The sequence below is a fragment of the Martes martes genome, assembly GCF_963455335.1.
Source record: "Martes martes genome assembly, chromosome: 7".
Classification (NCBI taxonomy): domain Eukaryota; kingdom Metazoa; phylum Chordata; class Mammalia; order Carnivora; family Mustelidae; genus Martes; species Martes martes.
In genome coordinates, this window is record NC_137894.1 from 69639257 (window position 1) to 69666373 (window position 27117).

General features: G+C 38.7%; 1 protein-coding gene across 1 annotated transcript in view; it reads left to right on the plus strand.

The window, feature by feature from the left end:
• TMOD3 (tropomodulin 3) overlaps positions 1-27117 on the plus strand; it is a 78472-nt gene that overhangs the window by 11090 nt on the left and 40265 nt on the right. The window contains exon 2 of the mRNA XM_080807311.1: positions 21599-21798. Coding sequence (XP_080663437.1) covers positions 21673-21798 — 126 coding nt within the window. The 5' untranslated portion in view covers positions 21599-21672. The remainder of the gene's footprint in view (positions 1-21598; positions 21799-27117) is intronic.

Here is a 27117-nt window from a genome sequence, read left to right on the forward strand (position 1 = left end):
TATAAAGTTTTTCCTAATCTTCTTTCTTCCTTTCTTCTTTTCTTTCTTTTTCTTCATGATAAGTGTACTATTTCACTTCCATCATCCATTTCAACCGTTCCTCTCCCCACCCCTCCGGTAACCATCTGTTCCCACCAGCATCCTAGAATACAAACCCCACCTGGGGAGATTTAATTGTTGCAAATTGTAAGATTGCATTCTTTTTTATGGCTGAATAATATTGCACTGTATACCACATCTTCTTTATTCATCTGTTGATGGACACTTGGACTGCTTCCAAATCAATATTTTTGTATCCTTAGGGTAGATACCTAGTAGTACAATTGCTGAGTTGTAGGGTGGTTCTTTTTTTAATTTTTTGAGGAACCTCCATAGTGTTTTCCATTGTGGCTGCACCAGTTTGCATTCCCACCAGGCAAGAGGGTTCCTTCTTCTCCACATCCTCACCAGCACTTGTTGTTTCTTGTGTTTTTTTAATTTTAGACATTCTGACAGCTGTGAGGCGGTATCTCGTTGTAGTTTTAATTTGCATTTCCCTATGATGAGTGATGTTAAGCATTTTTTCATGTGTCTGTGGCCATCTGTATGTCTTCTTTGGAGAAGGTCTGTTCATGTTCTTCTACCCATGTTTTAATTGGATTATTTGTTAATTTGGGGTGTTGAGTTGTATCAGTTCCTTATATATTTTGGGTACTAACCCTTTATTGAATATATATTTTGCAAATATCTTCTTTTCAGTGTGTTGCCTTTCAGTTTTGTTGATTGTTTCCTTTGCTGTGCAGAAGCTTTTTATTTTGTTGTAGTCCTGATAGTTTATTTTTGCTTTTGTTTCCCTTGTCTCTAGAGACATATCTAGAAATGTGTTGCTACAGCTGATGTTAGAGAAATTACTTTTTGTGCTCTCTTCAAGGATTTTAATAGTTTCAGATCTCACATTTGGTCTTTAACCCATTTTGAGTTTATTTTTGTGCATGTGAAAGAAAGTAGTCTAGTGGCATCTTTTGCATGTAGCTGTCTAGTTTTCCCAGCACCATTTGTTGATGAAATGAAATTCTTTTTTTTTTCCAGAAAACAAGGAAAGTATTTATTCTGCCTTTAATTAATGAAGAATGGTACCTCCTTATAAAGTAATTTCAGTTAATTAAGGAAGAAGATAGAATTACAATGTCATCATGAAATGAAATTCTTTTTTTTTTTTTTTTAAAGATTTTATTTATTTATTTGACAGACGGAGAGCACAAATAGGCAGAGAGGCAGGCAGAGAGAGAGGAAGGGAAGCAGGCTCCCCGCTGAGCAGAGAGCCGGATGTGGGGCTCGATCCCAGCACCCTGGAATCATGACCTGAGCCGAAGGCAGAGGCTTTAACCCACTGAGCTACCCAGGCGCCCCATGAAATGAAATTCTTAAATGGAATCCTTCAAACTTAATTTAACCAAGATGATTTGGAGGATATAAAATTGAGAATTCATTGTGTGCATTGGGTATTATTCTGTGCTACTGATTTGCCTTCTGAGGTTTTTGATTTATAGGCTGTTAGTAATTGCATTACATTGTTCCACAATTTTGTGTTTTTGTTATTTTATAGTTTGTCCTTCTCTTTTGCCCCTAGCTGTGGCTTCTTGTTGCCATTTACTCTCACTTCAGTAATTTGTTTCTGTTATTGTGTAGTGTGTTGTAACATAAAAGTAAAACCTTGGTAGAAAGTATTTTATAGAGGCAGTGTGATACAGTGTAAAAAACATGGATTTTGGGGTCAGGTTCAAATCTCACATCCACTGTTGAGAAAGAAGGTATATCCTTGGGCAGGCACTTTATTGTCTGAGTTCCAGTTTCTTCATTTATGATATGGGGATAGTAATATTTTTCAGAATTAGTATGAGGTGATGTATATAGTAAAGTACCTGGCATATAATAGGTATGCAGATAAAAGTTGATTCCTTTTTTTTTTTTTTTTGCTTCCATAATATCAGGATATGGCATCTGGATTCCTTGTTAATTTGAGAAACTCAGGCAAATGAAAGAAATATGTTTTTAAGATGCAAGATATAGTCTTATTCTATCACTTAAAAATAAATTTCAGGGGCACTTGGGCGGCTCAGATGGTTAGGGATCTGCCTTCAGCTTAGGTCATGATCTCCAGGTCCTGGGATCCAGTCCCACATTGGGCTCCTGGCTGGCGAGGTGGAGAACCTGCTTCTCCCTCTCTCTCTGCCTTTTCCCCTGCTTGTATGCTCTCTCTTTCTCTCAAATGAGTAAATTAAAATAAATAAATAAATATATATATATATATATTATTTTTTTTCCCAGTTGGTATGATAATTGTTAATTTGAGAAATATTATCCTGAACTTTTGTTTTGGGTCCTCTCGCCAACTTCCTCTTCTTCCTTGCATTAAATTGCCTTTAATTCTGTGTGGCTCTCTTGATTCCCCTTGTCTACTATTACAGGAAAACTGTCCATCAGCCCCTTTTAAAAGAACCTGTGCCAAGGCAAACCTTATGACCCTGAGGGCAGTAACCAAGCTTCTTGGCCAATAGCAATGATTTCTAAGACATCCCTTCTTTCATCAGTTCTGTTTTTTTTTTTCTTCTTTTTTTTTTCTTTTAAGCTATCATCAGTCTTAAATATTAGTTTTTCTTTTCCTCCCCACTCCCTTCCATTTCTCCTTTCCTAGAAACTATTCCCATTAGCTGTCTGGTCCTCATTATTTCAGTAGTTTTATGTGGTTTGGTTTTTATAGTATGAGTATATGTATTTTTCAAAGGTTATTTTTTGTAGTTTTTATTATTTATAAGGAACTCTCCTATCTTAGTATCATGAAAAATTTATTTTTATACCAGGGTTTTCTTTGCCTTCTGTCTTAAGTCCAAATAAAAACCTGTGATACCCTGTCCTTACTGGACTGTCGGGTGCTTCACCACATGCAGATACTCCAGCTCAAGTCACTAAATCTGTTTTAAACAATTTTATTGAGGTATAATTTACATACTATAAAATTCACCCATTATAAGTGTACAATTAAATAATACCAAATAACTTTTCCTATCAAAAACACTTCAGTGCTCTCTTTGGTCTATAAGATGATAGTCAACTTGCCCTTTTCTCTTCTGTTCACAAGATCACATAGGTGGTCCATGTGGATGTTGCTCCCGGCTGCCACATGGTTACTGACAAGTACCACATCTGTTGGTATTCAGGTATTGGCTTCAGTTATTCATTCTAAATATTCTAGTAACTTGTTAAGAATGAGGTTCTCTACACTTGGGACTTAGGGTCAAGGTTGGGGTCGGGTTAGTGCCATTGTCTGGAAGAATGGCTCCTTTTTTGCTTAACTGTTGACGGATGGAACTCATTTTCTCTTAATATTCTCCACCAGAAAAGAATTATACCCTAACTCCAGGATCTACAATCTCTTTGATCGGTTCTGTAGTCCCCTTCTCCCCTCTGAGACATCAAGACATATTGTGGGCATGTGCCTTTTCAGACATTATAACTGCTTTTCCATGTTAGTCTGAAAATTAATTTAATTGCTATAGCAAAGCTTGTTATATCCCCAGGCTCCTGAAATTAATTAGAGCAAAACTGGTGGTATCTCTAAAAATCAAAAGTGTGCTGTGTCTCTGAAGGTGTATGAAATGTCTTCACCATATAGAAGTGAGGCATGGTCTGGAGGAGCCTGTGTTCATACCAGTCAGGGCACCAGACACTTGAATCAGTGACGAATATTGGGGCCAAATGGTGTGCACCCTGAGCATTGTTGACCTTCAGAGTAGAAAAGAGACCGCGTAGGGTTGGAAGAGCTAGGAAGGGCTTTGGAGAGGTTGGACTTCAGCTAGTGTTTGTAGCATGTACAGAATATGGATAGAACGGAGAAGTGAAATTTGAGGGTGGAATAGGAAAGATTGTTGAAGAGAAATACACACCACTGTAAGAAACAAATGAGGCAAAGGGGTGTAGTGAACTTATTTGTGAGACCCTGAGGAAGCCAGTCAGGTTAGAGCAGAGGATTCCTAGTAATTCTTAGTGAAAGGAAGGTGGAGTTTTACCAAAATCACCTGAGAAACTATCAAAATACAAACACCTAATGAATCAAAAATTTTAAGCAAAAGAATGAAATGTAAAAGCACTGTTAGAGGAAGCATAGTTAAATGACTGTAAGCCAGATCGTTAGAGTGGGAGAACAAGAGCTTAGAGTCATACTAGGAGTTTTCTTGTCCCTGGGAGAGAGGACGTGGTAAAAGCATTGTTTTTACTTCCTCTCTTTATAAGCCTCCAGAAATTTCGTTAGGTATTGGAATTGTTCCTGGAAGGGGCAGGGTCCAGAAACACAAGGCTTTGAAGGCCTGAGAAGAACTTCAGAAAAGTTAGTTATTCTCTTGATGTTTCTTTAGGGAAAAGGAAAAAACCTCCTAAAACTCTTTAAATGGTTTTAATATTGGTCTCATAGATTGTTAGGTTTTTTCTTAATTAACATTCTGAAATTCTTTTACCAGGACTCTGATGGCTTATGCTTTTTGTTGTTTTGTTTTTCCACCAAAATACTTTTGCTATTCCTGGGTGTGACATGCATAATTCAAAAGTCAAAGACGGTGTTTGTTACTTTTTTTTTTCATATACAGCATCACAATGCAACAGGTGATAGGTTCTTTAAGTTCAAAATAAAATAAATGCATATGAAACATAACTCAAAAGAGACCACCAAAAGTGACCACTGTATATATACAGGGAGACTCTCCCTCTGTCTTTAGTTTTCTAGTTTGTCTTTGGTTCTCGTGAATCTTTCAGAGTTATTCCCAAGACACCCATTTTTAAAAGTTGAGTGACCTTAGACTCAGATCTGGAAGCATCTCAGGAGTCATTTGTTAGCCCTTACAGTTTCATTTCATTTCTTCTCTTCCCTTTTCTTTCTCCTTCCCTCTCTTTCTTTCTTTCTTTCTTTCTGATTTTATTTATTTGAGAGAGAGCACAAGCAGGGGGAGGGGCAGAGGGAGAAGCAGACTTCCCACTGAACAGGGAACATGATGAATGATGGCATGGGGCTCAATCCCAGGACTCTCCTGGTAACCAGGACCTGAGCCACAGAAATCCTTACAGTTTCTTGTGCTAAAGAAGAAAAGTGGACCACACTTGAGGAATGGATGTAGACGAATAATGGGGTTGGGTGACCTCTCTAAAATTCCTTAGAATATCACTGTCTGAAACTGAAGCCTTTATGAAGCTTGTTTCCCAAAGATCTCTTTCCTAAATTCCAAATCCTGACCTATTTTCCTTACTCTTAAGTCTTGGTAATATCTTCCAGTGCTGTCATACTCTTGAGTGTCTTGGTTTTAAAATTTAATAATAATAGCGACAATAGTTAGATACTTTTAAATTTAAAAAGAGAAAATGAAATAAAGAACAAGGCAGAAATGAATGTGCTACTTTAGAATTTTTACTGTATTAATAAAATTTATATTTTGTGATTAAAATTTTTTTTGCGTTCATATAATTTATGATGTCTTGGGAATACATGTTTTCATAAACCATGCTATTTTATTACAGGAAAATAGGAAATGAGAGAAATTTGCTTTATTTGGTGACTTTTCAAGAAAGCATTTATTAATATGGTCATTCCACTTTAATTTCTTTTTCTCTATTACACAACATTGGCCCATGTTTGACTTCATTATTTACTTTTCTTGTTGTTTAATCTGTCTGTTCTGGTTTTTCAAGTCCCTTTCCTGAAATATTTTACTTTATTGTTTTTGTGCTTATCTAGCATGATTCAGCTTTTCATATATTTCCTTCTTACTTCTACATTGTTCATCTTGGCAATGATGAGGGCAAGTTACTGTTTTTTTCCAAGGTTGAGTTAAATAGGGTTTCCTTAAGATGATGGACTATTAGAGCTAGAAAAAAAACGGAGGCCCATGAGCCCAGGGATAAAGTGAACAAACTTCATCCTCTTGCCACTTCTCATCTGTTGGTAGTGGCTTGCTTAAGGACTGAGGCGGAGTCTGGCTCCCTGGAGAACAGGCTGTTTGATTTGCAGTGTCCGCTGTGCGCGTGGATGAATCCATTGTCAGAACTGAGGCCATGATTGGGATATTCCTTGTCGACCCAAGCAAACTGAGAAGGGAGGTGACTTACTCATGGTCACAGAGCTCTTTTTTTTTTTTTTTTTAAGATTTTATTTATTTGACAGACAGAGATCACAAGTAGGCAGAGAGGCAGGCAGAGAGAGAGAGAGAGGAGGAAGCAGGCTCCCCACCAAGCAGAGAGCCCAACGCGGGGCTCGATCCCAGGCCTCGATCCCAGAATCCTGGGATCACGACCTGAGCTGAAGGCAGAGGCTTAACCCACTGAGCCACCCAGGCGCCCCAGTCACAGAGCTCTTAAGCCCAGTTCAGTGCTAGGAACTAAGTGCTAGTCATTTTCTCCCTAAGAATTCTGATATTCCTTCTGGATTTTTTGGGTCGTTTTTCCTCCTTAAGTAATAATTGAATTCTGGGGGCGCATGGGTGGCTCAGTGGGTTAAAGCCTCTGCCTTCAGCTTAGGTCATGATCCCAGGGTCCTGGGATCGAGCCCTTCATCGGGCTCTCTGCTCAGCAGGGAGCCTGCTTCCCCCTCTCTCTCTGCCTGCCTCTCTGCATAGTTGTGATCTCTCTGTCAAATAAATAAAATCTTAAAAAAAAAAAAATTCTGTCAGGTACTTAAATTTGTCACAGTTTGTTGTATCTTTGGGAAAGACTCGGAAGTATTCATCAGGGAGTCTAAAGATAGGATTGTTCTTATTTTGGCAGAGAATAGGGGCTGGAGTTACATAGTCTATCTAAAATTGAGAATTTTCTTTTCATCAATTTTTAAGACTGAAGGCTTTCCCATTCAGTTTTTAGAACTTCATACTATTGTATCCCCATTACAATCAGCCAGACACACCCTTCTCAAAAAGGAGGGAAAAGTAGAATTTTATTTAGAAAGAATGCATTTTATTTGAAGATCAGTTGTTGGTTCAAAACAAAATCTGGTCATGAAGGATTAAAACACTAGCAGCATGAGACACAGGATAAGGAGATACTTTAAGATTTTTTTATTTTAGGGGCTCAGTGGGTTAAAGCCTCTGCTTTTGGCTCAGGTCGTGATCTCAGGGTCCTGGGATCAAGCCCTGCATTGGGTTCCCTGCTCGGCAGGGAGCCTGCTTCCCCACTTCTCTCTCTGCCTGCCTCTTTGCCTACTTGTGATCTTTGTCTTTGTCTGTCAAATAAATAAATAAAAATCTTTTTTAAAAAAATTTTTTATTTTAGACGTTTGTCTATTGTAATGCTTGCCATTTTGGTCAAGATAGTATATTATTTTGCAATTACAAATAATACAATAAACACAAATAACAATAGTACTCTATACTGTGTGCTCACTAGTATTTTTTAAACATTGATTTGGGAAATCTTCATATAAAAAATATTCTCTCTGACATTTTCCACATCTTGTAGTTTTGTTTTGGTGGTTTAAATTAGTTGTGGTAAGCCCTTAGAGCACTTTCTCCCTTGTTTTACCAAAACCTTACCTTTTTACAGTCTATAGAATGCTGGGGCAGCTTTCATACAAAGTATTTCCATGCCTTATTAACTGTTAATCAGCAGCCATGCAGGTATGGCTAACAACCATCGTGTATATCTTCATCCAGGCACATTTTGTTGATTTCTCCCAGGATAGTTTCTCATTTGGAGGTATATTTTTCTATATAAACCCATTTTCAGTTTAACAGCAGTTTGCTTCTTAATCTTTATTGTGGCACAGTTGTTGGTATAGCATTGCTAGAGGATAGGGTTCTGCATACCCTTGGATGAAAAGGTGGAGTGGAGAAAGAAGAGACATCCCAGTGATGGCTTCTTGGCAGTGTACTGCCCAGGCTACACTATGGTGTCAAGGGGGCAGGAGGGTCTGAGAGGGACTCAGATTTACTTTTGCTGTATACCCAACTTTTCTGGTCACCACTTTTGAAAACAGAGGAACACTGTATCAAAATTGATACTATTAAGTATGTACCTACATTTAACATTAAGTCTATGATTATTCAAGTCTTTATGCCCTATTTGTACCATCTTTGATTCCTGTGATGTCTTAAATTCCAGTTGGAGAAGCATTTATAAAGTGGGGAGGAAAAAAACCAAGAATCTGTTCTATAAATTTTCTCAAATTCTTTTCCTCCTGTCCCATGGTCCCTTTCTCTATCCATGTCCTACCCCTCCAGTTCATTGCTCCCCCTTCCCCAGGACAGTACATTAAATATAATAATAGGCACTTCATAAATGCATACAAATATATAGTGATTTGAAGATACAGTAGTTGGTGAGGTTGAAAAAGGAGAGCTTTTCAGAATGAAGAGAAGAGAAGAATCTGGTCTGAAGCCCAGGAAATTCAGAAGGGATGAAACTGAGGAAAGATGTTACCATTCACCTTTTATTCACTGCATGAAATTCAGCTTGCTCTCAGCATGATTTCTTTTAGACCTAGCCTAGTTTATTTAAGATTTTGTGTATAGTTCAATTCTTACTAACTTACTAACTTGGTGGATTAAGAACATTCTTGGTAGAGGAGGAATGAGTCATAGCGATACTTCCCTTTGGGAGAGAAAGAGAAAGAAGGCCCTCACATTGGTCTCCATTATATACTTGGAATGGATTCAGCATTTTGATTGATGGCTGAGCACTGTTAAGCTTCCCCCAAACTACCTCATCTCATATTTGGTTTTGTCCACAGTATGACTGGGAGAAAGCTCTTTTAGGTTAACCAGCAAAGATAAAGAGCTCTGTAACCTTCTTACCCCGAGAGACTTGTTCATATGATGTAATTGCTATTTTAAGATTTTTTGAGTTTGCAACAATTTTTTAAAAAGCTTCAGCATTTCCTAACCTACCCAATCTATTAATTTTTTAAAAAGCTTCAGCATTTCCTAACCTACCCAATCTATTAAACCAAAAAGAAGGAGGAGGAAAAGGAGAAGACTGAAAAATACTTGGTTCTGAGAAACTGGGTGTGCTAAGGGTGTGGCTGTTTTGGCATTCACCAGTGGTGTGCACAGAGTGGGTTCCTCTCTGACCTTGCCCTGTATTTCTGATGCCACAACAACACCAAGAAGTATAAAAAGAGAGGAGGTGGGCCAGGACTGGGAGCTGGCTTTGCTGCTTTGAGCCAGAGAAAGAAGTGGGGTACATGGGAGCCACAAAGTCTCTCAGTTTTGTCGAGAGGTGGTTTTTGTAGTTGTATGAGTAACCTGTGAAGTATTTTCTTGTAATAGTCACAGAAATTATCTGGCTGCTTTCTACTTTCGGGATGCCCTGAGTGACCTGCTTCTAATTAAATCTCTTCTTTTTTCTCACCCTAACAAGTTTTTCTGGGTTGCCTTCAGACTTCACATTTTATATTCTTTCTTTATGAGATCTGTAGATCTCATTTTTCGAAATTTGCGGTGGTGTCAGTAGCAATGGCAGGAAGGATGGGGCTACTTAGCTAATCTCATATATGGGTCGGTTTCTTTTCATGGAATTTTTTACACAGAATAATCAGCTACCATTTTCTCAGATGTCTGTCTGCAAAGCAGCTACATCACTCAGATGTGTCCTCATCTGGGTCAATCATAGCATCCCAGGAACTTCACAAAATTATTTCATGTACTGTCTTTTAGGCCGCATTGTATAAAAGATGTAGTGAGCAGAAGGATGGATTTAGCATCCAATTTTTTCTCTTTAAAAAAGTCTTATTTGCTATAAAAGTAATACATATTATGTATAACTAAAAATAAAATGGTTTTACTTTTTAGAAGGTAAATGCCATGCATAGTACTTTGGATGCAGTGGACACGAAGTACATGTTTTGGTTATAATTAGTGTTATCTAAGACCATTAGCTCATAAAGGGGAAATGATCTTATGAGACTCTTCAACTCCCTTCTAGCTGAGGAAGTGGCTGCACACTGTCCCTGACAGATATTCATACTCAGCCTCTGCTTTGATAATGCCAGGAAGGAACAGATGACTCTCTTTTACTCCAGCCTTCTCCATCACAGGGAATGTTCCTCAAACCAGCAGAGATGAAACTCAAGCCTAGCATTTAAATAAAAGAACATTTTAGATGCTTTAAGTGTTAAAATCTCCAGACAGAGTTAATTTACTTTAAAATTTTTTCTGGATTAATTCTGAAGCCAGATTCAAACAAAAAAAGGCAATGTTGATTTGATTTTTTTTTTCTTGAAAGCAAATTGAAGCAGATACTTAGGAGTTCTTGGATGGTGTGCTGTAATCCAGTTTAAATGATTAGATGGGTATTTGTCTAGAGGGAATATTTTGATCCTAACTACTATTAGCTACTATGTATCAACACTGAAATACTTTTATTTAAATTAAACACAAATAATGACTAAAAGTTTACTTTAGCATGAAAGGATAATAAGACGATCAGTCAGTAGTCAGTATCTGAAACATGAAGATAAAGCTAAACAATACTAAACTATAATAAGGGAAAGCTGTGCTGGCTAGGTATAGCCTGAACAAGGAGACCAATTTTCTATATAGGGTTTTGGGAAGTGTGGAATTCCGGGACTGGCAAATTTTTCCAAGGCCAAAATGACATCATACAGAGAAGCATGGTTATTTGGGTGAGTCTGTTGATTGGTTGCCACTGAGGCGTGCTTAATGGAGTGAGTCTCTTCCTGATTGGCTGACCTTCAGAAGTGAGAAGCTGCTGGTGATTGATTGGCTTGCAAAGACAAATCCTTGGTTTTGGTTTTTGGGGTTTTTGATGACTGTTTGTTACCATGGCTACAGAAAAATCAGCCTTTTCTGTTTGTGGGAACTTTAATCCTCAACATCAAGTACATGTAATTACTTGCACAAAGCAAGTATATTATTTGATTTTTTGATATGTAACTTAGAATAAAGGAAGAAAATTTTAAGTGAGCAGCTTAATAAATTTTATGCATGTGTATATACTTGTGTAACTATTACTCAGTTTAAGATATAACTATTTTCATCACCTTAGAATGTTCTCTAATGTCCATACCTAATCAGTTAACCCCCCAATAGCTATTCTGATTTCCATCCCCATGGATTATTTTTGCCTCTTCTTGAATTTCATTTATAATAAAAGCATACAGTATGTATTTCATATCTAGCTTTTTATATTCCTTTCAACATAATACATGTTAAGTTCACTCATGTTTTTACATGTCCAGAACTTTATTACTGTGAGTGTTCTATTTAAGACTGTACCACAATTCATTTGTGTATTCTCCTGGTAATGGGCATTTGCATCATTTCTAGTTTGGGGATATTATGAATAAAGCTGCATTAAAGATTTTTGTTATTTTATTATTTTATTTTTATTTTATTTTTTTATTATTTTATTTTTATTTTATTTTTTATTTTGTTATTTTATTAACAAACACTAATATCCCTTGGACATAAGAAATTCCTGCGTTACTATTGTATGAGTGTGTTTAGTTCTGGTAGATACTGCCAGATTGTTCTCCAAAGTGGTTGAATCCATTTGCATTCCAATAGCAACTTATGAGAGTTTCAGTTGTTTCATGTCTTTTTGTCAGCACTTGGCAGTTTCATCATTTTTTCGTTTAGCCGTGCCGGGTGTGTGTGTGTGTGTATGTTTAAAAAAGGCAGATTGGTGGGGAGCATCTGGCTGGTGCAGTTGGGGGAGTATGGGACTCGATCTTAGGGTCATGAGTTTGAACACCATGTTGAGTGTAGAGATTACTTAAATAAATAAATACAACTTTTAAAATAAGAGGCAAATTTTGAAGAACTTAGGCCTAGCAATTTAACATGAAAAACTTAAGAATATGGAGTGAGCCATATTAATCGAGGGTTAAGTTTTCTATTTTTGGTATAAGAAGAAATAAACATTTATTGATTTTTTTTTCTTTTAAGTTTTTTTTAAATAAGATTTTATTTGAGAGCAAGTGAGCACAAGGTGGGGGGAGGGGCAGAGTGAGAGGGAGAAGCAGACTCCCTACTGAGCAGGAAGCCTGACATAGGGCTCTATCCTGGGACTCCAGGATCATGACCTGCGCCCAAGGCAGACACTCAACTGATGGAGCTACCCAGATGCCCCTTGATTTTTTAATTTCTTAAATAGCTTCCTAATTTAGGAAGATCTGATCCAGGAAGAACCATCCTAAAACAAAGTTACTGTCATATAAAGTTAAGAGGTTAGTGTAACTCCAGGTTAGCTTTTTTTTTTTTTTTTAAGATTTTATTTATTTGAGAGCATGAGCGAGAGAGCACAAGCAGGGAGAGCAGCCCAGGGAGAGGGAGAAGCAGGCTCCCCCTGAGCAGGCAGCCTGATGTGGGGCTTAATCCCAGGAATCTGACTGAGCCACCCAGGTACCCCAACTCCAGGTTAACTTATATGACTTTTGTAAGTTCACTGTTAGCATTGAAATTAATTATATTGGCCATTTTTTATTACTTAGCATGTGCCACAGTCTGTTCTCTATTGAGGATACAGGAGTGAACAAAACAAAGGCTTTGCTTGAATATAATTAGATTTTAGTGACAGAATACAGACAGTGAACCAATAAATATGTAATGTCAAGTAATAATATAGAGGGAAATACAGGGTAAGAAGAGGTTGCCTCGTGCAGCATGGGGGCGGGGGGCTGTGGGGTTCATCTTTTATATATAATAAACAGAGAAGACTCCTCTAATCAGTTGACACTTAAGCAGAGACCTTCCGGAAGTGAGGGATCAGGTTATTTAGCTGTATTAGGGAAGAGTGTGCTAAGCAGAAGGAACATTAAGTGCAAAGGCCCCGAGGCAGTATTTGCCCAGTTTGTTGGGGGAAGAGCAAGAACATCAAGTGCTGTGAGTAAGGGATAGAATGGTTGAAAATGAGTTGGGGCTTGCAGGGAGATCATGTAGGGCCTTCTAGACCATTTGGCTTTTATTCTCATTTTTTATTTTATTTTATGCCATTAGAAGATTGTGAGCAATAGAATTAACGCAATTTGACTAATTATCACACAAAAATCTGTACGCAAATGTTCACTGACACTTTATTTGTAATAATCAAGAACTGGAATCATACCTGATGGCTTTCAGTATCTAAATGGTTAAACTGTAGTACATACATACCATGGAATACAATAAAAGGGAATGAACTGGTACGCCTGGGTGCCTCAGTTGGTTAAGCATCTGCCTTGGGCTCAGGTCATGATCCTGGGGTCCTGGGATCGAGTCCCACATCGGGCTCCATCTTCAGCAGGGAGTCTGCTTCTCCCTCTACCTGCTGCTCCCCTGCTTGTGCACACACTCTCTCGCTCTGGCAAAGAAATAAATAAAATCTTAAAAAAAAAAAAAAAAAAGAATGGGGTGCCTTGGTGGCTCAGAGAGTTAAGCCTCTGCCTTTGGCTCAGGTCATGATCCCAGGGTCCTAGGATTGATTCCCACATTGGGCTCTCTGCTCAGCAGGGAGCTTGCTTCCCCCTTTCTCTCTGCCTGCCTCTCTGCTTACTTGTGATCTCTGTCTGTCAAATAAATGAAAAAATCTTTTTTAAAAAAAGTCTCTTAAAAAAAAAAAAGAATGAACTATTGATACAGCTACTTGGATGAATCTCTAGAGATTTATGTTTAATGATGTCAGTTCCTAAAGTTGCATATTGTATGATTCTATGTATGTAACACTTTTGAAACCAAATTTTAGAAATAGAGGCAGATCAGTAGTTGACCAGGGCTTAGAGAAGGAGGCAGGTGTGGACGAAGACTTCTCGTGTGGAAACTACTCAGTATCTTGACTGAGGTGGTGGATATACAAACCTACTAAGTGATAATATGGTACGGACTCCCCCACAGACACACATGAGTACCAGTAAAACTGGGGACATCAAAATAAGATTAGCAGACTATATAAATGTCAGTTCGTAGGTGTACTACACTTTTGCAAAATGTTACCACTGGGAAACTGAATAGAGTGTACAAGGGATCCCTCTGTTTTATTTCTTACGTGTGCATCTATAATGATCTCAATAAAAACTTCAGTTAAAAAGAACAAGATAGTTCTGGCACCTTTGCAGAAGGTCTACACTGTAGACTGTATGGGTGTTAGAGTGGGAGTATGGTCCCCAGGCTATTGCAGTAGGCATGTAAGAAGTGATGATGACATGGGCTATAATGGAAGCAGTGGAGGTAGTATAACATGATGTTTTTAAGTTAGAGACAACAGGATTTGCTTGATGGATCAGATGTAGAGTGTGAGAGTAGTCAAAGTGAATAGCAAGATTTTTGGCTCAACCAACTAAAAGGATGGAGTTGCCATTTATGAAAAGGTGAAAAATACAGTAAGAGCAGGCATAGGGAAGAAATTTAGAAGTATTTCTAAGTCTGGCATTTAGGAGAAAGGTCCAGATTGAAGATATAAATCCAAGAACTGTCAAAATGTGACTCACCTGGGAAGTGAATAAAGAAGCTGTATGGAGAACTAAGTCCTGGGGATACTCCAACACTTAAAGACAGGAAAGATGAGGAGGAGCCAGTAGAGGAGAATGAGATGGGACAGCCAAAGAAGTAAAGGGCAACCAAGAGAAAATAATGTCTCCAGGGCCAACTGAGGATGGAAAGAATGATCTGTTGTCAAATGCTGATAGGCTCCTTAAGATGAGGGTTAAGAACTGACACTTGGATTTGGCATTGTGCAGATTATTGCTAACCAGATCAGTTGGGGTGGAGTGAGTGCTGAGGACAAGAGTTAGACTGGAAAAGTTTTGAGAAAATAGGAGGGAGAGGGCTAGGGATACTGGTTTTTCTTTCAAGGAGTTGTTTGATTGTGTTTTAAGATTTTATTTATTTGAGAGAGGGAGAGAGAGAAAGCATGAATGAGGGGAGGGGCAGAGGGAATAGCAGACTCCCTGCTGAGCAGGGAGCCCAACTCTTGGAGCTGGATCCCAGGATACTGGGATCACATTCTGAGCTGAAGGCAGACACTTAACCTACTGAGCCCCCAGGCACCCTAAGGAGTTTTCTATAGAGAGAAACCAAGAAGTAAGGTAGTATCTGGAGGGGAATATGAAGTCAAAGGAAAGTTTGTTTTTAATTGGGGGGATATATTACAGTTTGTATGCTCATGGGCATGATCCAATAAAGAAGGGTCACAATTACTGGAGCAGTCATGTATAAAGGAGAAGAGGTGGGATATAATTACAAGGAGTGAGATTGGCTTTAGATGAGAGTGTGGACATTTCATCTATAAAAGCAAAAAAACAGGGGTGCCTGGGTGGCTCAGTCAGTTAGGCGTCTGCCTTCAGCTCAGGTCACTGTCCCAGGGTCCTGGGATAGACCCTGCATTGGGCTCTTAGCTCAATGAGGAGCCTGCTTCTCCCTCTGCCTGCTGCTCTCCCTTCTTGTATGCTCCTTCTCTCTCTTTCTCTTTCTGACAAATAAATAAATAAAATCTTAAAAAAAAAAGGCAAAAAGGACGGTAGAGTATAGGGGCATAGATATAGGTAGGCTGATATGTGTAGCAGTGGGAGCTTAGGTGTCTGTCTTTTTATGATTGTTTCTACAGTCTCAGTGAAATATTAGGATTAGGTCTTTGTGTGAGAGTGAGTGATAAGAAATATTAAAGGTTCGAGGGGGAAAAAGAGGCAAAATAGTCATACAAGAGAGTGGGAGAGTGACTGGATGAGGGACATGCCATAGGATTCCTAGGCAGTATTCTTTATAAATTTTAAATATGGCCATTCAGTATGTGTGTGTTTTTCTCACACTTGATCTGCCACCACCCTTGCTTGGGAGGAGTAGGAAGAGAGTTTTAACCAGGGGTAGGATGCTGTTAAAGGAGTTCAGAGACAGGATCAAAATTGTTGAGAGTAGTGGCGTGGTACAATTATTGGTAATGACAAGGATTAGGTTACAACCATGGGACTGTAGGACTGAGGTAGGGTGGAGGACTGTACCGTCAGAAGAGAGATCAGAGACTAGGTGTTAGAAGGGTAGCTGTGCAGATGTTAAAATCACTGATTGCTGGGTGCCAAATTCATGACCATCTCTTGTTTAGCAATTTGACTTGAAGCATGGAAAATATTGAAATGACTATTTTGGGGTTTGGGGCCTTTTTAAAAAGATTTTATTTGAGAGAGAGAGAGAGAGAATACAAGTAGAGGGAGGGGAGGGGCAAAGGGAGAGGGAGAAGCAAACTCCCTGCTGAGCAGTGAGCCTGATACAGGGCTTGATCCCAGGACCCCTGCCACCTATGTGATCCTAATGCAAAATATTGGAGAGAAAATAGAGTAGTTGTGTAACATTTTTAAAAAATCATGACAAATTATTTGCTTGTTTCACTTTTTAGATTTAGCTCTTTGCAAAAGATGATACCAGAAATGGTATTGACAAAGACATGTGCCTTAGTTTAGCATAAAAATGTATTAAAGGCCATAGCCAGCCATTGTTTTATTTAGTAATTTACAGTTTGTTTGTTTAGTTCATTGGTTATTATTAAAAAATTTGTCCAAAAATTGTTTGTTCAAAAATCTGTTCAACAGTAGTCATAGTGAACAGTTCACAGCGTGGATCTCAAAGCCATTATGAAAATATTAACCAAGAAATTTTTTTTTAACCAGACTGAGAAATAGAGGTGTTGCAGGGCCATATTAAACTCTCAGAAAAAATAGGTGTAAAACAAAAAAATAATACTAACTACTAACTGAAATTAACATAGGAGTCATCCCTTAGTGCATCTCTTGTTCTTACCCCTTCAACCAATCTGTGCACAAGTCCTTTTAGTTTGCTTCCAAAATATGTCACACATTTATTCACTTCTCTCCATCTCCACAGCTACAACCCTACAACTATTGTTTCTCACCTAGATAGCAGAGTCCTAGACTGGGAGAGTGGCTGGGGACTTTTTGGTCCCAGCTCAAAAGTCACCCTTCAGAACAGCTTTCTGAACCACTTACAGTAACCTTCCTGATCCTCATCTCCCCCATAGCAAGTTGTCCTGGGATTTTTCCTTACAGTATTTGTTTTTAACTGATATTATCTTGTTCCTTTGTCATTTTTTGTCTGTATGCCACCTTCAAAATAGAGCAAGGAACTTGTCTGTGTTGTATACTGTGCATGTCTATTGTCTGGAACAAGTAAATTCCTGATACACAGGATGCTCAAAAATATTTGTTGAGTGAACAGCACATATACTGGAAAACAAATATTAATCTGGGATCTTGAGAGAAAACTTTCTGATGTGGTAGGTCACCTTGGTTCAGTACCCAGGGGTCCTAGGAGAAGCCAGTGAAGAACAGACACACAGTCTTGAGCCTAGTACCTCTGAACAGTGAGGCTTGGTGCCTCCTGAGGACGAAACTCTTTTCTTTACCCAAAAGAAAATGAAATTTTCATCAGGGTTTGTATTTAATTACAGAGCTCTGATGACTGACAATTAGATGTGTTTGTTTTAACTGGGGAAGATTAGATAGTGGAGAACTCTGAATATCAAGCCAAAATGGGCTGACACTGAGGGAAGAGAAGGTGAGTAATGCAGAGGCTGCACAGGATTGACAGAAGTATCAAAAACGAATTGTCAGTGCTTTTTGAATTATGGGAAAGAGAACTCCTAACTCTTTAGGGAGCCAGAGGGACACTAGATAACTGGGGGAGGAAGAGGGAACTACTAAAAAGGGCAAAGGGAGGTGATATATGATCCAATTCAGTCAAATTTGGTTTAATTACCTGGCATCAGGTGCTGTCCCTGGTGATGGCAACCCAGAGGAATGAGACATAGGAGGGAATGTCCGCTCTTCGGGGGCTTACAGTGTCTAGCAAGAAAGACAGATGAATGATGACTTCTAATGCAGTGTTATTGTAGGTTTGATAGGAGATAGATATCTTTAGGAGTTGCTGGTCAGCCAGTCCATGCTTAGGATTTCACATGGTGGTCCTCAACTTTACTTTTATAGAGATCTGATCTTAATCCACCAGTAAGTGCCTAATCTCCTAAAAAGTGGCCCATACTAACCACACTCATAAGAGATTGGTACATAAGCCAAAATACCAGTTTAGTAATTTACAGTGAGGAAAGCTATGTGAATAGCCCAAGTTTTAATAAGAAGATTACTTGGTGAGCATGTAGAAGAATAAAGGGAAATAATTGAGTGATGTAATGTCAAATGGTATCAGGCTTTGGTTGCCTGATGCTGCTTCTCCATACCAGCACTGTAATTGGAATGAGAACAAGCCAGTCACTTCTGCTGGTCAGGACATCAGACCTCCCTTGTGCTTACTGAACGTGGCCAGATCTTGCTTGATGACCCGTATTTTCTTTACACCTGCATGCTTACTGGCTTCTTTAGTTATGTTACCACCATTCAGTAGTAAATTATTTTATCTGCTTCTTTGGGAAATCATCTCTTACCATTGTATGTTGATAAATATCAGTTAAACCCTTAAGTATTGAAGATACTTAGGTACAATCTGTGGTTAAAATGGAGGTATATACAAGGATAATGGCAACATAGATAAGGAACCATTAGGACCAACAGTTAGCTAACAGCTAACCTGTTAGCAAGGATGAGCAATGTGAATCGTCATGTGCTGATTCTTCTAGGAATGTGAATTGATATAACCACTTTGAAAATAGTTTAACATTACCTAGTGAAGTTGAGTATTACTATACGCTTTCCCCAGCAATTCCTAGGTTTCAATAACTTGGAGAAACTCTTGCACATGTATACCAGGAAATAGGTAACAAGATTGTTTATAACAGAAAAACGGGAAAGAACAAGTTCAGTCAAATGTTCATTTATACAATGAAATACTATACAAATATGAAAATGTAAGAGGTACAGCTCTAAGCATGGACTCAAAAAAAGTTGAGCAAGTCGCTAAAAGATAAATGCTATAGGAATCCATTTGCATAAAGTGCAAAAAAAAGAACAAACCTAAACCTGTTAAGGATGTGTACATGTAATGTAAAGCTGTAGGGGAAAGCAAGAGAATGGTTAATTCCAAATGCAGTCTAGTAGCTGCTTCGTTGGGGGAAGGAGATGCAGCTGGAAAGGGAACATGTGAGTCCTTCTAATATTTTTCTGAAGCTGGACACTGTGTTTGTAGGTATTTATTTTATTATTCTTTTTTTTTTTTTAAAGGATTTATTTATTTATTTGACAGATACAGATCACAAGTAGGCAGAGAGGCAGGCAGAGAGAGAGAGGAGGAAACAGGCTCCCTGCCGAGCAGAGAGCCAGATGTGGGGCTCGATCCCAGGACCCTGGAATCATGACCCGAGCTGAGGGCAGAGGCTTTAACCCACTGAGCCACCCGGGCGTCCCTATTTTATTATTCTTTTTTAAATTTTTATTTATTTATTTTTATATTTTATTATTCTTTCAGCCATACTATAAACATGCTTTGTGTGACAGAGTTTACTCTGAGATAAAGACCATGTGTTGGAGTAAGCTCTTCAGTCATTCCAAGGACTGTTGTGTTCCAAACCTATAGAACCTGGGTGACACAACATTGCCTTCACCTCTAACATTATCTTATCCATTATAGTGCTGTAGTAGTAGGATGACTATTGAATTTATGGCCTATACCGGAACACTTGAAAGTAAAGGGAGTGGATACACAAAATAATTAGTTTTTTTTTAAAATATTTATTGACTAAGAGATTGGCTTTATTATATACTGTAAACCTCAAAAATAAATTCTGTTGAACCACAGTAAAAGCTTTTTATAATGATTGTCTAAGCATTAAAAAACAGTATATTCTAAATAATTACTCTTGGTATGTGCTCATATACTTTTATCAATTTCTTACCCTTATCTGTCTCAAATACCATGTCATTGGTATTTTTATGAAGGGACTGTTTTTTCCAAATGTTCCTAATTTTTCTTTTTACCCCCCAAATTGCCTGCCAGTTTCTTTAAAACTGCAATTGATGGTTAATATATTTGAAAGTACTTATACCTTCTATTAAATCTTCTCTGCAGAGTGTATTATTATTATTTTTTAAAGATTTTATTTATTTATTTGACAGAGAGAGACCATGAGAGAGAGAGAGAACATAAGCAGTGGGTGGGAGTGGGAGAGGGAGAAGTAGACTTCCCACGGAGCAGGGAGTCCGACATGGGGCTCTATCCCAGGACCCTGGGATCATGATCAAAGGCAGACACTTAATGACTAAGCCACTCAGATGCCCAGAGTGTATTACTTTTAATTGAGAAAAATAACCCTGAAGATACCTCATAAGCTTAGTTAACTTAAGTTGGAAGTATCAAGTGCACATTTACCAAACTTAGTAATAACAACAATGATAATAATTTGATTAAGGAAAAAAAAAAACCAACCCTGAAAAAATCCAGGGTAATTGCTAAACCAGATGAGATGGCAAGTGGAACAGGTGGAAGCCAGACCTGTCTCAGGCAGATACACAAAATGCCTGCAGTTTAACATCTGCATCAGTACAGTTCTGTTAATTTGCTTGTTATTGGACCCAGGTGGCTGCTAGTCAGGTCAGGAGCTGACAGACCCCTGCGGTGAACCTTCCTTTCTTCTTAGGGGATGAAAACATGTAAAAGGATCCATAAACTGTTACTGGTTTAAGGAGGAAAATATATTTGTTTAAATATTAAGTGGGGAAAACTTGGGAGAAAGGAGTAGTAAAAGAAATATATCCAGACTTTGAAGTACTGGGTGTTTTTGCAGCCAAGAAAAATTGAGCCAAATCACAGTCTAAGGATTATTTCTTGTTCACATAGGAACATTTTATGAAACAAATGATCCACATTTACAGCTAGAACTTACAGAAATACTTTATTTTTACTTCGCACATTTTGTGGGATTTATTCAAACTATCTTTCATAGGAACAATTCTGCTGTACTTGGAAAAAGGCTGCTTGTTGAGCTTTACCTCATTTAGGAAAGATTCACACGGTGAAGAAATGACAAAGGTCCTTTCCTATAGTGAGACCCTCGTGACCACCCTTGCCAGTCAGTGGGTGACATATCCCAGCACGGTTTGGAGTTTTTTATAGAAACATTTTCAAAAAGCTGCATTTTTTCCTTTAAAAACACCTTTCCAAAAAAAATTTTTAGAACAAAACCCATGTTTGTTTTGTTTTGTTTTGTTTTTCCTAGTGGCAACTGGCCACTCCTTACTGGGGGAGTGTGTTAATATCCCCCCTTATTAATATTGAGTCAGAAGATAGTGATCTGTACAATTTACAGTAAAACAAATGTGTCTTAAACACAATGTGCTTAAGCAAAGTACTCTGGTAGCAATAATTTGAAAGTCACTGATGGGAAAAATTTTATTTTGGCATACATGAGTTCTTTCCTCCTAAAACTTAGTTATGAGAAATTCTAAATTCTACCAAATGGATTTTTATAGATTTGAATTTTATATTCCCTCCTCCTCCTAATTTTCCCAGTTGATTTTGTTTTACAGCAACAAAAAATTAAAGGTAAGAAAATTGAATGATCCATAGACAAGGGTGGTGTGTAATAGATGGCCAAAGAATATACAATAGCTGGGAATTACATTTCACTCAACCTAAAAATAGATCGAAGTAGGTGGAGATGACTTAATATTTGAAATGTGTATGTTTTTTTCTCTCTATAGCTTTAAGGAAAAGTGGAAATCACTCCTGACTATACTGCATAGCAAAAATTTAGTGATTTCCTATACTGCAGATCATGGCACTACCATTCCGGAAGGACTTAGAAAAGTACAAGGATCTAGATGAAGATGAGCTCCTTGGGAATCTATCAGAAACAGAACTGAAACAACTGGAGACTGTTCTGGATGACCTTGACCCTGAGGTAGGTGGTAATGAGATAACTTCAGACCCTTTGAAACTAAATAACTTCCTTTGAGCAGTTATCTTTCTTGTGACTTTTCTCTGGCGCTCTCTGCCCCCACCATTCTCTCTTTATCCAGATGAACTTTTTCCCTCTTCTCAGTTCCCCCACTTCTGCCCCCTCAGCTCCACTGACATGCCTTTTCTGAACTACTTTCACCAACACCCTTATTCTCAAGTTTATGAAGTCGGTCCTATAAGAAATTTTTTCTTGGTGCCTAGGTGGTTCTGCTGGTTGAGTCTGCCTTCTCCTCAGGTCATGACCCCTGGGTCCTCGGATCAAGCCCCAGATCAAGCCCCACATCAGCTCCCTGCTCAGTGGGGAATCTTCTCATCTCTCCCCCTGCTCTTGTGCTCTCACTTGCTCTCTCTTTTTCTCCCTCTCAAATAATGTCTTTAAAAAAAAAAAGGAAAAAACTTTTTTTCTCTCTGGGCAGGGAGAAACATTTTTGGTGTAATGAAGCAGATGATTAGCTCTCTGATGTCTGCCAATCTCTGTGCCTCTTCAGAGCTTCTATACTATGATGGCCCTGTGTAGAGTGTCTCTCGAAGGTTCTTTGTGACCTTAAATCTAACTGTACCTTTCTGAAACATGCTGACCAAATTGAGTAAGTTTCTAACCCTTAGTAGACTAGATCTAAGTACACAGCAATGTTGCAATCTATGTGGAGCAGATCTGAATATATGTATAAATGTTTTAATTTGCGGAGTGGGTGTTATTCGTCTTATAAGTTACACGGGGCTAAGGTAGAGCCCCTTGACTTCTGAACTGTTATTCCCTGGTAGGTATGTGGGGAGGGAGGGTAGTCATTGAAGGCAGAGCCCAAAGATTATGGCTGCTTAACTAGAAGGTAAGGGTTATTTGCTAGGCTTTTTTTTTAACTACATGTTTCTTTATGTTGAGACATTGATTTTTAGTGCCTTTTAAGAACAAGGTAGAGGTTGTTTTATAAAATTGTTCTTGTTATTACAACACATTTCCTGCTGGCATGTGTTTGAATTTTTATTGAGAATTAACTCTTTTTCTCAGCATTACTTGAGCACTTCAATAATGTGTCTATGCCACAGATCAAAACCCTTAACCATAATTGTTATCACAAGGAAAAGTTTGTGGTACTCCTGAGTCTGGGGGATAACTCAGTATAACAGTACTGTTTTGATCATGTCACAGCAATATCTTCTACAGGCAGTTCACCCTGTTAGACCTGTTTGAATCAAGTGATTGTACAACTGTCAGGAGTGTTAAGTGCTCACCTAGCCCAGTGTTTCTTAACCTTGACACAATTGACATTTGGGGGCTTGAATTATTCTTTGTTATGGCGGTTATCCTGTGTGTTTAAGTTATCCTGTGTCCTGATCTCTACTCACTACATGCCAATAGCACAGCCCCCTGTTTAAAAATGGATCTGGGACTTTGTTTTAATTAGCTGGGGTAAGATTACAGACATGGAGAAATAGTTTAATTCTTAGTTTCCAAAAGCAGGAAGCACACAGGGCCGCCCGGGAAAGCACCTGGGTTGGTCAGGAACCAGAAGCAGCAAGTGGCCCAGAACCTTTCTTACGATTTCCGAGGGAAGGAATGGGTGGGACATGGTTAGCAAGTTTGAGCAAGTTTAGTATTGGAAAATTTGAGTAATTTGAGTGGGCTTTGGGCCAGAGGAGTAGTCTCCAGTTGTCTAGATAACTGGTTCTGGATGATTCAGGATGTGTCTGTGGGGGATATTGGCTTGGTGTGAGAGAAAGGGCGCGGTTGGGGTTTGAGCTCTGGATTGGTTAGTTTTCATATGGAAAGCACACTGTTGGGTAGGGGCAGGGAGAGTTGTTGCTATCCCTAGGAATTAGCTAGCCCAAGGAGGGGTAGTCTAACATTAGCAAGGCCCCCAGAGGCAAAGAATCATGAAATCCAAAAAATAAAAAACGTGATTAATATTTCCTCTCCTTACTTCTGACAACCAAAAATCCTCTCCATAGTTCTGACAACCAAAAATGTTTCTGGACATTGGCAGTTGTCCCCTGTGGGAGCACCTTGGTTGAGAAACACTGGGTTAGCACTTGCCCTCTGTTTTACAGATGGAAAACAAAAATTGGGTGACTTGCCTCAATTCTGCAGTTAGGGAAAGAACTGAGACCAGATCCCTCATTGCCTCATTGCTCCTGACAAAGTCTAGTGGTCCTTCTGTTCAGCTGCAGTGAGGCCCCTGTTAATGCATGCTCTATGCTATACCTGTGGAAAAGCCCATGGTTTATATATTCTTGTTTGCAAAACCGTGGCCTGCTTCTTATATAGGGAGGCTTGAGTTCTAACTTTTAGACGTGTTTTTTCCAGCTCCCCAACCCCAGTTGCAACTCCCCCAACCTCAGATACTATTAGTTGAAACAAGAAGAACAATGATGTTTATTGACAACATGCCACGTGTTAGGTAAAATTTGGGGGAAGAGTGCCAGTGAAAGATGAGGTAAGAAAAGAGAACAAGGGTAGTAGCAGCTACTCAGGCAGAGAAACCTCTCTGAACTTACAAAGTCTCAGAAGATAAGGAAGAGAAGAGTGGACAGAGGTTGTATGTGGTTCCTTGTTATGTTTTGGAGGGCCACTTTATTTTCCTTATGCTGCATTCAGTATATTTACTTGCCAACTTACTGCATTTTCTCAAAACACCCATCTCTAAAGACAGCCAGCTAGCCAGCCTAGGCAAAAGTTATTATTTTTTTTTTTTTCCATTTCCAAGGCTTGGAATATATAATTACAACAAAATTCTACAAGGGAGAAACCTGTACTTTTTAATGGCAGTCATTTTAATGAGATCTTTACCTGTTTCTTGAGTAATTATGATCTATTAACTTGACTAAAGGATACTTCCAATAAAGCATGGTTGCTGGGTTTATAGCCTACATAGCCAGTTACCTGTCGTTTATTTTGTGTTCAGAAACTATATTTAAGGAGCCATGATTCCAGCTGACATATCCCTTAAAACTTCCTTGTTTTGCATGGGCTTGAGCATACCTGGGAGTAGTGCAACTCCTTCACTACCACAGTGAAAGAGCAGTATGCATTATTGACAGGGATGGAGAGTAACTTTGATTAATTTGCCTTAATGAGGATTTTTCCTTAAAAGTATTCTCAGGGGCACCGGGGTGGCTCAGTCAGTTGAGCATCTGCATTTGGCTCAGGTCATGATCTTGGGGTCCTGGGATGGAGCCCCACATCAGGCTCCTTGCTCAGTGGGTAGTCTGCTTCTCTATCTCCCCCTCCCCGTTTGTGCTCTCTCTTTCTTTCTAAAAAATAAAATCTTAAAAAAAAATAAAAGTATTCTCAAATCGTTATTCAGTAAATATTTGGGGAGCAGCTAATAGATTCTGGTACTATGCTAGGCTTAGGAATATAAGAGTAACAAAACAAATGTGGTCTTTGCCCTCATGACGCAGGCTGGGAGGAATGGGAGGGGGTAGGCATTAATCGAATAATCATGCCATATTAATATAAGAGCAGATAATGGTAGGTCAGGAAAAGCTTCCTTTGGGGAAATGGAGCTGCAGTCTTAAAAATGAGTAGTAAGGGGCGCCTAGGTGGCTCAATTAAGTGTCTGCCTTTGACTCATGTCGTGATCCCCTCGTTCTGGGATCAAGCCCCAAGTCAGGCACCCTACTCAGCGGGGAGTGTCCTTTTCTCTCTCACTCAGACTCTTCCTCCTGCTGATGTTCTTGTTCTCTCTCAAATGAATAAGTGAAAAAATCTTTTTCAAAAATGAGTAGCAAAAAATGGTGGACAGAGCATTCTAGAGAAGGCTTCTGGTAGAAGGAAGTGTGTCACAGCACAGGGGAGGAACAAGGGCTAGAGTGGCTAGAATGGGGAGGGTATGTGAGGTGAGGCTAGAGAAACATCATGGAGTATGAGAGTGAGGTATGAAGAGTATCAGACAACTGATCTGGGGAGACCATTTGAGAAGCTAAGGTAATATTCCATGCCAGCTTGATCATAGCTTGGATCAAAATAATGGTGTTGGAGATAGAGGAGGGTAAACAGATGAATAAACTTTTTAGAAAGTACAAATGGGTAGAACTTGATGGTTCATTGGGAGTGGATTCTTCAAGCGTAGCTCTCTTTTTTGAAGTTGGTAGGTAGAAATCTTGTTTCTTTATTTATGTTCCCGTATACAATTTCGTGTTACAGAAACATTTTTAATGTAAGGTTAGGAACAGACCTTCTTTGTGTTTCATATTTATAGGTGAGCTTTCTGTGTAATGCCTACTGTTAGAGGAGAACACAAAGGTGGATTTTATGTAAATTACTATGGATCTCAGCAAATGGCCATAATTGAAGTGCTATATTTTCTAGTTATAAAATGTATATTCCTTATTATTACCTATGTAAGATCTCCCTTTATAATGAAAATTATAACCTCCATGAGATTCAGCATTATTGCCAACTTTGGGATGTGTTACAAAAGAAGGTGGCCCTTTTGTGTGACTTCTCAGGCTGCCTTCCATTTCCAAAGCAAAGGAATATCTAGGAATAGTGAGACAAAGCCGTATTACCACTTTGCCTTTCACTGAGCGAAAGGATGGAGCTCATGTTGTCTAATCACTGCTTGTTATTCCTGGACTTAGTAAAAATTCAGAAAATTTTCTTGTAAGAGACAACTTTAGTCTATCACCTCCCCCCCCTTCCCCACTCTGAGTCCCTCCATGCACTCAAAAAGACTGTACCCACAGGGAAACCCGGGGACGTAGCTCTTGCTATGACTGCCGAGGTGTGCCTTGGTGCATGAGTAGCAGTGACGGTGGTTGCTGCAAATACATCCTAGTACTGATGTGTACATACAGGCATGAAGAAGTTGAACCTTTCACATTATGTTTAGACACAAATGAGTGAACATTAATGTCCTGATATCTTGCTATACAGCGTACATGGTTTTATATGAAAAAGTCTTTACTGTGAAATAGTAATCATTATGAAGGAATACGATGTATATATCATTTAAAATTCTTCTGTAATAGAATTATTTTCCATATATGCATACATGCTGAGCAGTTATTAGTCATTAAGAAAACATTTTTTATTACCATCTAGGACATTTAAAAAGTAAAGGGTGTTTCCTTCTAGTAGAGTACCTCTGAAGAAAATGTGTATGTGCTTATTTTAATAACATGATTGAATTCTACCTAATGAAGAAAAACTTTGTGTGGGACACTTTTACATTGCTACCCTAAAATCCTCTAATGAGGTGTTTAATGTCTGTATCACATTCTGGTCTGTAATTCTTTCTTAAATGGGTAATCTATG